At 40.7% G+C, this 14,525-nt stretch overlaps 1 protein-coding gene across 1 annotated transcript; it reads left to right on the forward strand.

Moving 5' to 3' along the window:
* The first annotated feature begins 11,569 nt into the window (after nucleotides 1-11,569).
* On the forward strand, nucleotides 11,570-13,377 carry nr0b1 (nuclear receptor subfamily 0, group B, member 1). Its single transcript, XM_029281612.2, has 2 exons — nucleotides 11,570-12,379; nucleotides 13,073-13,377. The coding sequence occupies exons 1-2, from the start codon at nucleotides 11,740-11,742 to the stop codon at nucleotides 13,312-13,314; spliced, it is 882 nt and encodes a 293-aa protein (XP_029137445.1). The 5' UTR covers nucleotides 11,570-11,739; the 3' UTR covers nucleotides 13,315-13,377.
* The last annotated feature ends 1,148 nt before the right edge of the window (nucleotides 13,378-14,525 follow it).

Here is a 14,525-nt window from a genome sequence, read left to right on the forward strand (position 1 = left end):
ATATTGGCGTCATTCAGCTGGTGATGAGTCAAGTTTATCCCTGTAGTCTAAATTTGCATCCACCTGTTTTGTGTTTTTTTTTGTGACAATTTTTAAAACCACAATCATAAATCAGCACACCTGTGCAGCACTCCAAACGCCCTGAAGGCTATAAGGCTGAAACTTGCAGCGTGTTCCACTCTTTTCCTTACCTTTCCCACCTTAACCTCTCCCAAACACGTGTGCCTGTTACCGCTTCAGAGACCACTCCACTACCAAACGGAGGTAAGCTGGTCCACTGTTGTTTTTCTTTAATTTGTCCCTGCTACAGCGCACCTTGTATTACCCAACATTACTCGACACACAGTGAGAACGCCAGCTTCCATTCATAGCTACAATCATAAATTTTTGATATCAGTAAGTGTTACAGTTAAGTTTTACCAGAAGCAATGTAGAAAAGTTGCAAAAATATTCTGTCGTTTTCTTCACTGTCTTTAATTTCATGGTATATTGTTTTCGTTGAGTCTTAGCGGTCTCACCGACCTCGTTTCCAGCTGCAGCAGGTAGCTTTCTTAACGCTAATTAAAAAGTATTAAAGTCTTTATATGTGATTTTTCACACTTAAATAGATTAGAAATCAAGTATATCCTCTGAAAATAACTCTGTGAGTCATGACTGTCTACAATGAGTGTAACACCCGAGTCCCACTGTCTGTGATGTTTTCAGAGTTTTCAGAGTCCTATCTTCACTTTGTTTACATCGCCAGGACGGCCGGCTGACTCCTCCCCTCGTGTATAAAAGTTGTTTAATTGAGGGACTAGAGAAAAGAAGAATAACATACTGTACTCACTGCTTAACTGTGTTTCTAGATCACGCTCATTTCAGGTAAATTTACATGCAGTGTGAAGATACCAGCATAATAAAGATCGCTAGCATTAGCATGCTAACACAACAATGCAGCGCGAGTTGTTTTGGTTTCATGCTGGTGCTCAAGGGCGACATCTGCTGGATCAAAAAATCCCATATAAAGCCTTTAAACAATGTACATTCTTGGCAGATAAAGAGCCTGATTTTTTTTACTGTGTTGCGAAAATACACATTTTTGAGCCTTGGCTGGCGTTAAGCTGCCTGTTTTAATTGTGTGACAGTAATTAAGTCATTGACGGTGGCATGCGAGTAGTGCCGGACTTTTTTTATATATTGTGTCGAAGAGTTCACTATAAAGTCCACTACAGAAAACTCCCTACGCAGGGAGTAGGGAAGGTGTGTGTGATTTTGGACACAACCTACCTAGGACTTGTTCACGACCAAAAAGAGAAACGTAAAAGAATAAATATTTACTGAATTTGATCAGAAGGACAAGAACTATTAACTGTGTGAATGGAGGGAATGCGGAAATGCATTTTAAAGACCAAAATAGTTGTTTGTACCAGGCTTTAACCACTTTCAGTTCCACTCTGGAATTGAAAAACCTTCAGAACGACAGAGCACCCAACATTTATTTTCATTATATCTTTTAAACCTCTGAAGTGCCTCTATCTCCAATCTAAGTATCTGACATGGTTGGGAATAAGTCTCAAAGCTCCTTCCAGCAGATAAGGAACAACTAAATATTTACAAACTATTCTATTGACCAACCTTGCCTGGTGACCTCTGATTCATCAGGAGGAGTCTAGAGGACTTTTTATTGTTAAGCTCTTAAGAATAAAAGGCCAACTTACAAACAAACCACTCAAGTGCGCTGCTGCTGGCAACATCCAAATGAGTCCTTTAATGAGAGCAGAGCTGGCGTGCAACTACTTAACAAACTACACCATAACACAAGTGAACCTCAACTGTACTGGAAACAATGATGCACTGCTGAACCAAAGTGATTTCAGTCATCTGCAGATAAACTTTCACAGATTTCTTCTCCAGATTCAGAGAGTGGTTCCTTCATATTCGGTTTTGTTTAAATTAATGAAATAATTAAAAAGCTAGAAAACAGAAATGGTGTTTAATGTTGTTCAAGTGACACAACACCTTAAATATAAAAACAAATCAGATGTATCAACGTGAAAAATACAGCATCAGCAGCACACAGCAGGTGGTTCTTGTTGGTTGCAAGTTGCCAAGTGGTCTGGTTGCGCTCAAGACTCCCATGTTTAGCACTGATAATAGCCTGAAGCTGCAGTGTAAGGGGCAACATGTCCCAGGTCCATGTCAGTGTGGTCCATCACTCCTTGTATCCATCCGAAAACGAGACCTCTGTTAGAGACTACCTAAAAACAAACTAGAAATTATATGGTTGTAAAACACGAGATGTTGATATACTTTTGTAAAGGTTCTGAAGGAAATAGATTGGTATGGACAGTCATGGTATCCATTTGAACAAAAAGCAGATTTTTGCATTGTTGGGTCATTTGTTGGTATGAGGTTTTGTTTGGTCCCAAGCAACCAGGTCAAAACAATCCTTTCTCCAAACTGAAGATTTCCCTGCAAACCTATGAAAAGGGTCAACCCCAACACTGTGTTTCCATTGCAATGATCCATGGGATTTCTGATACAAGCATTGAAAATGCATGTTTTATTGTGATTTTAAATCTTAGCTTTTTATGTTTCTGAGAAGTCTTTTAGCCCCTCCACCGTGTGAAACAAACGCAGATACTATTTCTATCTTGCGCAATAAACAAAACAAATAAAGCCTTCATTTCTAACAAAAACGCTGATAATTTATCACTACCTTTCCACCCAAATGTCTCTCCAGCAGGCTTTCAAACAAAACCAAAACCATCACCATGCATAGAAACACAAAACATTTCCATGCAACAAAAACAACATATTTTTAACATGTAAGGACACAACCCAGCAGCAAAAAACATTTGTGCCTGGACTAAAAGCTTGCAAATCTGCTGCTTTGTTTGTTGAAAGCAGGCTGACCTTGTGTTAATACACCAACCTTGAACACTGTTACAAAGGGAAAGACAAATAGACCGCGGAACCATCGTATCATATGTGTGTTATATGTGTGTGTTGCTTAGCCACACTCGGAGAGCGATTCAAACTATGAGCAAAGCTGTGCTTGTTCAGTTAAAGGTTTCATGTGTCACTGAGCTGTTTTTATTAATCAGTAGAGATACATCACACAACTCAATTTGAAACAGTGAATCTTTAATGCCAATGGTTTTGATGCCCTTATCCTGCATATACATCCACCTGGTATCAACAAAGTGCCACAAAACTAAATTTAACTTAAAAAAAGCAGCAAATGCATTTAAGAGGGAATGTAATTTTAGCAGCTCTCTAATAACAAATGAAAAACTAGATAAGTTGCAAAAAGGTTGATAACTAAAGTGTTTAATTGCGTTGTTGTTTTCTGCCAATATATTTTATTTTGCAGAACAATACCTAATAAGTTCCTCCCTCACAGAAAAATTACAAGAGTACGACGGAGGATTAGGGCCATGTTAAAAAATAAATAAATAAATAAATTTCAAGATTAAAGTCGTAAATTAACGAGATTAAAGTCGTAAATTTACAAATTTAATCTCGTAAATTAACGAGTTTGAGACCAGCCTGCGCGAAAATGATGAAAGTAGAACTCTTAAAGTCTTTAAAGAATAAAAGAATATAGTAATTATTTAATCTAGTCCTATATCAGAAGAGCAGCAGCATCCTGTTCTCAAATAACAAACATGGAGCATCTTGTGTAGTCGGTAAAAACAGTTAGAGTAAATTTACGAGTTTAATCTCGAAATTAAAAAAAATAATAAAGATTTACGTGGCCGTAATCCTCCTTTGTACAAGAGAAGTGGAAGTAGACTCCAGATATTGAAAATTCAACCCAACAAGGATTTGCCTTAAACATGCATTCTTCCTAATGGCCAACAGGGGGCGTTCAGTGTTGGCAAAAGAAGTCCGAGTTTTTAGTCGCCTATGAGAAACTTACCAACCTCCTACTTAATTTAATAACCCAGTAAATATACAATGTCTCAGTGATAGGTTTCTAGCATGGTTTCTTGATTTGGTTGTTACATGTTTGTCTTATGAAACATATTTGAGCCTTCTGAGTGAAACATCTCGCTGAAGGAAGCTCCAATCAGCCATGTGAACACAGACCCAGGAACAACAAGTGAAGCAGGATATTCTACTTCACAAGGTATATATCTGACTTTTTCTATATTAATATTCAGAATGTCACATTGCCTTTAAATCCTGTTAATCCAAGCCAAAATGTATACATCAGTTGATTTCACGGTTACTGTTAATTTCAGATCAGACCAAGTTAGAACTGGTAATAGCCGATAACTTTCCTATTACTAATCCTGTCTAAAAAAAAAAAAAAAAAAAGATGACAACAGCCACAATGCCAAACTTGAGGCTTCAAAACAGTCCAAGGACACATGGCTGATAACGTACTGGTTTGTACAGGTCAGTTTTTTGAATGAAAACACAACAAGAAAGGGCATTAAAGAGTCGGATTTCCAGCCTGTGCTCTTGAATGGATAATGATTGATCCTTGATTGATCCAATCTCATAAAAATACCAAAACACAAAATCCTTTTATCCTTCTAACAAGAACTGTCTGTGCATTAAAAGCCATACCCAACTTATTTCGCTTTGTCATCGAGCTAAACTGTTGGCTAAAACACAAGAGCGTTTGAAAAAGGCAACAAGTCCCTTCATTTCCATGAACACACCCACTGTGCATTATTTTGAGTCAGCCCCACCTACGCCATGCGGCTGTATTACTCACACAAACAAAAACACGGGGGCCTTTCGGATGTTGACTTCAAAAACATTTGGCTATGAATCATAAACGAATACATCTGTGAGTCCTTCCTGAACATTTCCGTTCTTGTTAGAACCGACAGCCTTGAAGTTCAGTGACACACCTGTGTCATTTAAGTTTTTAGTTTTGATATAAGTTTTGATAGTTTTGTAATTGTATTGAAATCTCCTTTTCCAACATTATTAACAAAATGAATAAAGATAAGTATTTTTTATTCGCTTTCATCACATCTAAAGCAAACTTCTTCATCTTTATAACCTCTGAAACATCCACACACACACACACACACACACACACACACACACACACACACACACACTCATGCACTTTCACTCTGCTGTAAGTTGGTGACATGAGTCCTTGGAAAGTGCAGTATTCAATTTGTAACTATTATGGAGACAAGGACACGGTCCTTTATGTGAGCAGCCACTAAGAGAAAATGGAGGCAGTCACTATAGCAACCGCCACAAGAGCGCCCAACAAATCAACAAACAATGCGGAGACAAGACTTTTCCAGGAGAGCCTTTTTAATGCAAAGCCTTGAATCATACAAAGTTGTCCTCTTAAGTTTTCTGAGACCTGTCTTCAAGTGTGTCTGTGGGTGTCTCAGCCCCTAGTGTAAAAACCTTGTATTTTTTTCTTTACACTTGTGTTTCAAGGCTGACGTGGCTGAATGTGCCAAAGAGCTGTCTTCTTGGGTCACGGCAACCTTAAAAATTTAATTTGTGTGATCAGCCTTCGAGAAATGCTTACTCCAGCACAAAACAAAATAATACTTTCTTATTACGAAAAAAACAAAAAACATTTTGTGTTTCGATTTGAGCAATCTGCACAAATTGGAAAAAGAGTTTCAAAGTATTTGTTTTATGGAAAGATTCAAACAAAGAAAACAGTTTTCACAGCAACATTTTACCTTCAGTTAATCCAGAGGACAGGTTGAGAGAAAGCCTAGTGGATGAGAGGACAAAAGTTAGAACAATGAGCTCGTCTTTTTAAATAAGAATGTTCATGTTGTAAAATGTATTACTATTACCCAACACTGAAAAACTTAAAGCACCTCCGTTTACTTTGAATTCTGCTTCACCCTGTTTAAACTTTCATCTTTAATGCTTGCAACTGCTCCACTCTCACTTTCCCATGCCCCTTGTCTAAGTAAACAGCTCCTTCGGTGCTGACCTTGGTCTAAATTTCAACACTAGACACAAAGCTGCAGCGTGGCTGATGCTGTCTGACTCAGACTGTCTGGGTGTCACAGCAATTAGTTCAAGAAGTGCAGATCAGAGATAGACGAAGTGAATTATGAGTGAATGTGTGTGTGCATGTTTGCATTTACGGGGAACTCTTCTTGATGCTTTGATACTTCAGGGCAAGTTGCTAACAGGAGGGAGTTGGCGAGGAAAAGAGAGCATTGTGTTCCTGCCTAATTGTAAAAATACAGCCTTGTTTAAGGAGTTTGCCAATAGGCCAAGCTGAGTCAGAGTTTCTTGGGTAGAACTCACTTTTCAGGCTGTTTTATAGGGAGAGTGTTTGCGTCCCTAAAGTTATGTGATAGTGCTGTGAGAAGGCCTCCTCATGCTGAGCCATTTGAGACTGGGCCTAGGACCAGCAGGCACGGGGCCAGAGAAAGAGTCTGCTCTGTATCACTGAAAATTATGAACAAGGCAAGGCAGTGAAGCTGATACCGCCGTTTTTGACTTCTCTATTTGATGGCATAGCTTCTACAAAGAAAACTGTTTTTGGTGACGAGTCCAGTGCAAAGAATGTACTTTCACTTTTGAAGGGATAGTTTGGATTTCTTTGAAGTGGGTCAGCACAAATGTTACAGGCTGTACATCGCAGCAGAGGGGGCTTTTTGAATGAATCAAACCTTTATTGCCCCTAGGGGAATTTGCCTTGCACAGAGAGCATAAAAAACATAATACAAACAAACATTTACAGGACAGCACATAAGAACACATAAAAACACACTAAAGCATCACATGATTCAATGAGGGATTTCAACAAGTTAAATAAAGTGCAGAGTGCTGAGTTCGTCCTGTATAATCAGCTCTTATTAAGCAGCTGAATACTACGCGGTACAAAGGATGTAATGACTCTTTTAGTCCTCATCCTGGGCATTCTGTACCTGCGCCCTGAGTTCAAGAGTTCATACTCTGACCAAAGGGGGTGCAGAGGGTCAGCTGTGATCTCGATGGCTAAATTAAGTGTGTACAGGTCTGTCAGGAAAGAAATGCTGTACATTTGCGGTAAATATGGGCAGTTTCTTGTCCATACAGTAAGTACACCTAGATATTTGTATGAGCACATCTGTTCAATCGCACACTTGTTAATTATCATGTGGTCATGGGCTCTGACCTCTCTGGGGTCAAATACAAGTTCTTTAGTTTTGTTCACATTAAAAACAAGGTTGTGGTTTGTCGCAACAGTACTTGAACGAGGAGGTCTCATTGTAGTAGAAGGACAGTCATACAGCATAAAGCAAGTATAAATTAAAAGTGTAATTAGAGAATTTGATGATGTAATTATTAGGCTGACTGCTTCTATTCTTTAGTGTACAATGTAAAGAGGATGGGCGAGCTAACACAACCTTGAGGTGCATCCGTGCTACAGTGTTTGTATGTTGAGAAAGAGCCATTTACCTTTATGTTCAAAAGAACAATACTATTTCAAAGTAAAAGGATTAACTTGAGTGGTCAGTGACTTGAGTGAGTAGCTCAGCATCACAGCTATTTGGTCTAATTACCTGTGCACAATGGTTTCAAAGAATATGTGGCAGGCATGTAATCCAATTTAATTTTTTTATTTCAATGGAGCAAAGTCAAAGTCAAACTGTTCACACTCTTTGCACCATGTAGGAGCTGCGTTAAGTTGTATTAACAAGTCATTTCATTAGTGAAAATACGGCAGTTTTACTGATGCATCAAAATGCAAATAAAACAAAATGTGTTAATTGGCTTTTTCTACAATTTTACAATTCACTTAGCAGACGCTTTTATCCAAAGCGACGTACATCAGAGAGTAAGAACAACACAAGCAAGGATCTAGAAAAAAGGGAACAATGTCAGTAAGAGCAAACGATCAGCTTTGAGTCTGATTGGACACACAGGTGCTGACAGGAAGTGACCAGAGGCAAAGCACAACATTGAGGGCAGTTCTTGAGAGCTCTAATCAGTATAGAAACCATCTTATAAGTCGTCGTTATCAAACAAAAACCATCGTCACAACCATCATCATCATCAACAATATGGAGACCATCATCATTAAGTTAGTAGGTATTCATGAAAGAGCTGGGTCTTTAGCTTTTTCTTAAAGGTGCAGAGGGACTCTGCAGATCGAATGGAGTTTGGAAGTTCATTCCATCACCGGGGGGCGACAGAGGAGAAGAGTCTAGTCAGCGTCTTAGGACCCTGTTGTGAAGGTTGGATCAGACTTTGGCAGAGCGTAGCGGGCGGCTTTTTCTCCTCTCTTTGACAGAAAACACCATAAAAGTGCACAGAGTAATGGAACCAGAAGAACTTGAAACAACTTTAAATTCATTAAGATAACATCTTAAAGTAGCTCTACAAATCCTCCTATTAATACAGTTTTTCTTTTATTTGTTGTTCTACATAGTTTTATTCTGCTTTTTACATGTAGAGCACAAAGTACATTTGATAGATGGCACATAAAAATGCATCACTGTAATTACATGTCATTAATTCAGGTAGAAAATTCAAACCTCCAATTCCATATGGCTTTATTTTATTAGATGCATTTACTCTTCATGTCATGGTTATCATTTTAAATATACATTTCTTGGGGGAAACGGTGGAGCAGAGAGCCACTCAAGTACTTTTTGTACAGATTGGATAAATAAACAAAGAGCGACAGAGCGCTAGCTGTCTTTTCAACTCTGTGCTTTTGCAAAAAAGACATAATGTAATCTCTCCTTGAGACGGAAGGATTTTTATAACCTGCGCTGGCTGGGCCTTGAGCAGGAGAAGAGACAAGCTGGTTGAAGGCTGTTTATCCCGCGGTGTCCTTGATATAAACATGTGAAAAATCTCTCTGTTTTTCTCTCTAAGCCAAATCAATACGAAGACATTCAGCCTCTCAACAGTGCTTCAGCACTACTGAAAAAAAAAGTTTTTCATCCTGCTTCCATTCACAGCCACGTCCTTCAATGCAACAGAGAGAGGACACTCAGGTCCTTCTCACCGCTTTTTCCTGAAAGTTGCCATACACTCAGTGTCATCCTTCCTCCGCACCAAAGACGACCTTTAATGAAGACACAACTCTGGGGCAGTATGAGGGAATTTGTGAGTCAGAACGACCTAAACCTTTTCCCTGCACACACTGTACAGTAAGTCTGGAACATTGACTGTTTTAAAGAACTGTAAACAGCCCTATTTGATGTCACCCACTGGTTAGATAATCACCCTTTTTAAGCCTAAAGTAAGGCAGTATGGCAGTTGCAACCTTGTTTTTTAGAACCAGAGTTGATTCAAAGACAAGGTAGTCACCCATTGCTAAAGCATACTCTGGTTTATGTACAATTTTACTCTTATTTGGGCCTTTATTTCCAAAACTAACATCATGTTGTATTGATGAAGATTCAAAACTAGCTTAAGGGAAATGTGCAATGAAGTAAGAGTAGTAGTTTGATCTTCCCATATGGTTTTGTACATTCCAACCTTGGAACCCATTGACTATCGGAATTATACTCCTGCATCAAACTACGTCATAGCAAAACGCTGTAAGTTTGCATAGCCCTACCTGTGCAGAAGCATACCTGCGCATTAAACTCATGCCAAAAGAACGCAGACCCCAAGCGCTGTGATCGGTCTGCTAGCTTGAACCACATGTAAGCGTAAGGACACTGATTCTTATTATGACTAGAAGATAAAATGTTTTTATATTCTATTTTCTATTAGGAACCTCTGTGTGTTTAACGTAGGCTAAATAGTAGCCATGGGCTAACAATGCTATCAAGTTGTACATCTCCTCCCATGTCTCCTCATGTTCTTCTTTGCAATGATCGAAGTATACTCAACTACTGCTCAGTACTTATCAGCTCGTACTCTAACACTTGGTTTAAGTAGCCATGGTTTCCTGTACGTAAACAAGCAGAGAATGTGTCAGGGCTAGAAACTAGCGATATAACTAGCATAGAAATTGCACTGACAACTAGCGTTTATAGGCAGAGTATTGCAGGCTAACAAAGACACACCGACGCCAAATAATGTAGACTAAAGACTAGACATCCACATTTTTGACACTCGCCTACAGATTCTGTATTCATTTTCAAAGGCTGTGATATAAAATTTTATACCGTTTTACTTATTTTCTCATCCAGTACAGTCGCCCTCTGCTGGCCATTAAGAGAAATGCAGGTTTAAGGCACTAAGGAGCTTCATTTAAAGGTTTTATATGGGATTTTTTGATCTAGCAGATGTCGCCCTTGAGCACCAGCATGAAACCAAAACAACTCGCGCTGCATTGTTGTGTTAGCATGCTAATGCTAGGGATCTTTATTATGCTGGTATCTTCACACTGCATGTAAATTTACCTGAAATGAGCGTGATCTAGAAACACAGTTAAGCAGTGAGTACAGTATGTTATTCTTCTTTTCTCTAGTCCCTCAATTAAACAACTTTTATACGCGAGGGGAGGAGTCAGTCGGCCGTCCTGGCGATGTAAACAAACTGAAGATAGGACTCTGAAAACTCTGAAAACATCACAGACAGTGGGACTCGGGTGTTACACCCATTGTAGACAGTCATGACTCACAGAGTTATTTTCAGAGGATATATTTGATTTATATTATATTTAAGTGTGAAAAATATAAAGCCTTTAAGTAACCAAGAGGCTACTGTCCACTTCTTACACAAAGTCTTAGGTCAAGACCTCTCCGCAAAGCATTTGCATCATTCTCACACAGATTCATTCTCACACAGCGTCTGTCATTATGACAACTTCTTTGTCATTGTTTTTTCTTCTGGTTAAACTCCTCTGTAATCACCATTGATTTCCCTTGAGCCCCCCTTCATTCCTCCCTCTCCTTCACCCGCCCTCCCCTCCTCTCTTGCTCAAGTAGCAGCCAACCCTAACCTGTGATCCCTCTTAGGAGCAATTAAGATAAACCTCTAATTCATCAGCTTTATCCCGACCTGTCTTTCTCAGTCTCTCATTCACTGACCTCCACTCCTTCTCTCTTCCTCCCCCCCACCGCCATCCCCCCCCAATCCTCCTTCAGTGACAGAAGCAAGGAGAGCATTGAGTCATGACATCATAATTCACCAGCTCCTGTTTTCACGGTTAAATCAATATCAGTGTGTCCGAGTCAAGGTTGCAGGCTGGCCTTCACAGCTCAGCTCTTCCTGCTTCTTTCTCATAGAAAATCATATAAATTGTCCCTAAAATAATTAGGCCTTCAGATCTGTCCGCTGGCCTGTATTTTTTACCGGCTCCCGCCTGATGAACAGAGCTGCCAGAGAGTCAAGGTAACTCTGAGAATAGAACTGATTCCTTGTCTGTCTTTGGCCCCCTCTTTCTTTCTTTTTTTCCCTCTTTCCTCCTATAATGCCTGTTAAATAAACCAGAACTTGTCAATGTTTCTTGCACCTTTTGGGGTGCATTGTGCCTGCAGGGTGAGATGACGTCGTCACACATTTGGAGTTTTATGTACTTAATAATATTTCAGCAAATGAGATGTTTTAAAATGTCTGGTGTTGTTTCTGGCATTTAAAAAAAAAAGGGGGCTAGTGTGAGTTGAATATGTGAGAGCACTGCAAGATGTGTGTTTAAGAAAGAGAGTTAGAGATAGAAGAGGAGGTGGGGAAAGAGGAGGTGCTTGAACCTGGGGAAGGCGGAATGAGCAAGAAAGTCTGTACAAGCTTTCAAAGCGAGAGGACAGGACGGGAGCTAATATAAACGTGCTGCCCTTCACTCGGGGCTATCAGGGAGGCTTAAGAAAACAAGCGCTACCTCTGCGGCTGACCTCCACAGCCATGGCCACGCTGGAGGGCTGCCGCTGCCGAGGCGCAAGCGGCAGAACCAACAACAGCATCCTCTACAGCATCTTAAAGAGTGACAGTCTTGCCACCGCGGAGGAGCAGCAGCAGCAGCAGCAACAACTGCAGCATTTGTTCCACAAGACCTCCACCTCCTCCGCCACAGCCGCCCCTGCAGCCTCTCTGCAGGAGCTCCGGCAGCAGGCGTGCTCCTGCGGCTCGACGCGGCGCCGGGGCGTCCTCCGCTCCCCACAGGTGACGTGCAAAGCCGCCTCGGCCGTCCTGGTCAAGACGCTGCGCTTCGTGAAAAACGTGCCGTGTTTCCGCGAGCTGCCGGAGGACGACCAGCTGATGTTGATACGCAGCGGGTGGGCTCCCCTGCTCGTGCTGGGACTCGCGCAGGACCGCGTGGACTTTGAGACCACGGAGACAGTGGAGCCCAGCATGCTGCAGCGCATCCTCACGGGTTTACCGGACAGGCAGAGCGAGGAGGTGCCGACCGGGCAGAGCAGGGGGGCGGCCGGGGTCTCCGTGCTGGATATCGAAGCTATCAGAGCGTTTCTGAAGAAGTGCTGGAGTGTTGATATCAGTACGAAGGAGTATGCTTACCTGAAAGGAGCTGTGCTCTTCAACCCAGGTATGTAAAGGCTGTTCATACCTGTGTATTAAAGTTATATGACACAGGTGGTCAGTGCATCTTCCAGGCTTCGGTAGGCTATTTTAGTATATATGTAGTATATATTTTAGTGTACATACCTGGTATTATTCTATTATTGTATTTTTTCTGCCTTTATTTAACTCATATGTTTGATTTTTAACTTCTTGTTATTTTTAATAATGATATTCCTGTTTCCTGTTTTCTTGAGCTGTTGTAATGAAAAAATGTCCCCATGGGGGATCAATAAAGTTTATCTTTATCTTTATATGAATTTAGATTTCTTTTTTGCGTGTTAGAATTGTGGTTTATTTTGATTCTAGATCAGATTTATTCTATTTGATTTTTTTTTTTTGTTTCTAAAAAAAATCCAGCACCCTGTGTATTGTTTGAATGGGATATAGAAAGTGCTATTAGTATGCTAAAAAATCAAGCTTGTATGGATGAAACTGTATGGATTTAACTGTTGTGATTGTATGGATTTAACGACTATCTGCATGGATTTAACCACTGTAATTGTATAAATTTAACTGATGCAACCCATATGGATTTAACTGTATGGATTTTGGTTTATTGCATTTTCTGATATAGCTATGGAAAACCACTCTTAACCCTTTTCTCACATCTCTTTTATGTCCTTTTTCTTTCTGTCCCTTCTTTTCTTTCAACCTCCAGATGTTGAGGGTCTGCGCTGCATCCACTACATCCAGTCCCTCCGCCGCGAGGCTCACCAGGCTCTGAACGAGCACGTGAGGCTGATCCATCGCGAGGACACGACGCGCTTCGCCAAGCTGCTCATAGCCTTGTCCATGCTGAGGGCCATAAGCCCGTTGGTGGTCGCTCAGCTCTTCTTCAGACCCGTTATAGGGACCGTCAACATCGAGGAGGTGCTCATGGAGATGTTCTACGGAAAGTAGGTCAGCTGCCAGATGGACTGGAAGGCGCCTAACTTTTCTTTTTTTGGGGGTGGGGGGGGGGGGGGGGGGAGAAGATGGGGGCAGATGAGGATAATGGGGACTAAATTACAACTACTGTATAAATGGGAGATCTTCAAGGACTGTGAAATAACCAGCGCAGGCCAGAGTGTGTCGTCGGCGTGACAAAAAAGAAAGAGTGCAGAAGGCAAAGATATGTATTAATTGAGGAAAAACACAAAAGCAGCTGCTGGAATTCATAACTTATTTGTTTTTCTATGAAATATTTTTGTATAATAAAAAGGATACTCTCCAAAGTTTTCTTCTTTATTGTGCTTCTGCATGTTTGTGTGTGACACCAGCTCTATCATAACTGACACACTTTTCTAAAAATCAGTCCTCGACAGAATCTTAGATGTAGATAGTAACGAACAATACGTAAGTAAGGATAAGTTAAATGCACTTACAAGGCTGACGCATTTACCTCGAAAAATCTGAGTCATGCTGATTCATGTAAACTGCAGCTCTCAGTGGTTCTGGATTAAGTCTTATCGCAAAGTCAACTTTAGATTGAGATGAGTTTCAGAGCCTTGCTTCATTGGAAGTCCTGCACAGCTGTTTGAAAGGAGGGTTTAAACCTCAATACTGTTGAAATGCCATGATAGGCCACCAGAGTGCAACAGAATACCACATAGAGAAGTTCTGCTGTGCTTCACTCTCCCAAACACACACACACACATACACACTCTCCAAACACACAGACAGGTGCAGAAATAGTGGAGGAAAGTGCCTGGGGGTGATGTTCTACCTGTCCCTTCAACTGTGGCCATTACAATGTGAAATTTTCTGCATGCAGACTAAAATACCCCCAGCAGAAAGTATCTAGAGGAAGGATGGAGGGACGCTCCACAGACTGCACATGAACACAGATCCTCACTACAGGCTTATGGGAATCAGTACACAGCATTAACTCACTCTAATTCTTAAGAGATCCATTTGATGAAACACCCAAATGACTCGAGTGCTTACCTCTCACAATGAGGCATAGATTTCCCTCTGCTATAGAACATTCAGTATGAGCAAATAATGTTATATAATGAGTCCCTAGACACCTGACCCAGCAGCCATACTACTTAGTCACTGTGCAAAGGCCAGATGGCCTGTACTCCAGCTCAGTCCCCACAGCTTTTGTTTCGCCCTCTCATAATGTAATC

This window comes from Labrus bergylta, chromosome 13, assembly GCF_963930695.1.
Source record: "Labrus bergylta chromosome 13, fLabBer1.1, whole genome shotgun sequence".
In the NCBI taxonomy this organism is placed as follows: domain Eukaryota; kingdom Metazoa; phylum Chordata; class Actinopteri; order Labriformes; family Labridae; genus Labrus; species Labrus bergylta.

What these genes read in the sequence shown, in the direction of transcription:
- nr0b1 (XM_029281612.2), top strand. Translation starts at nt 11,740, where the DNA reads ATGGCCACGCTGGAGGGCTGCCGCTGCCGAGGCGCAAGCGGCAGAACC. An exon ending in AGCTGTGCTCTTCAACCCAG is followed by an intron (nt 12,380 to 13,072) that starts GTATGTAAAGGC and finishes TTCAACCTCCAG; the next exon opens with ATGTTGAGGGTCTGCGCTGC.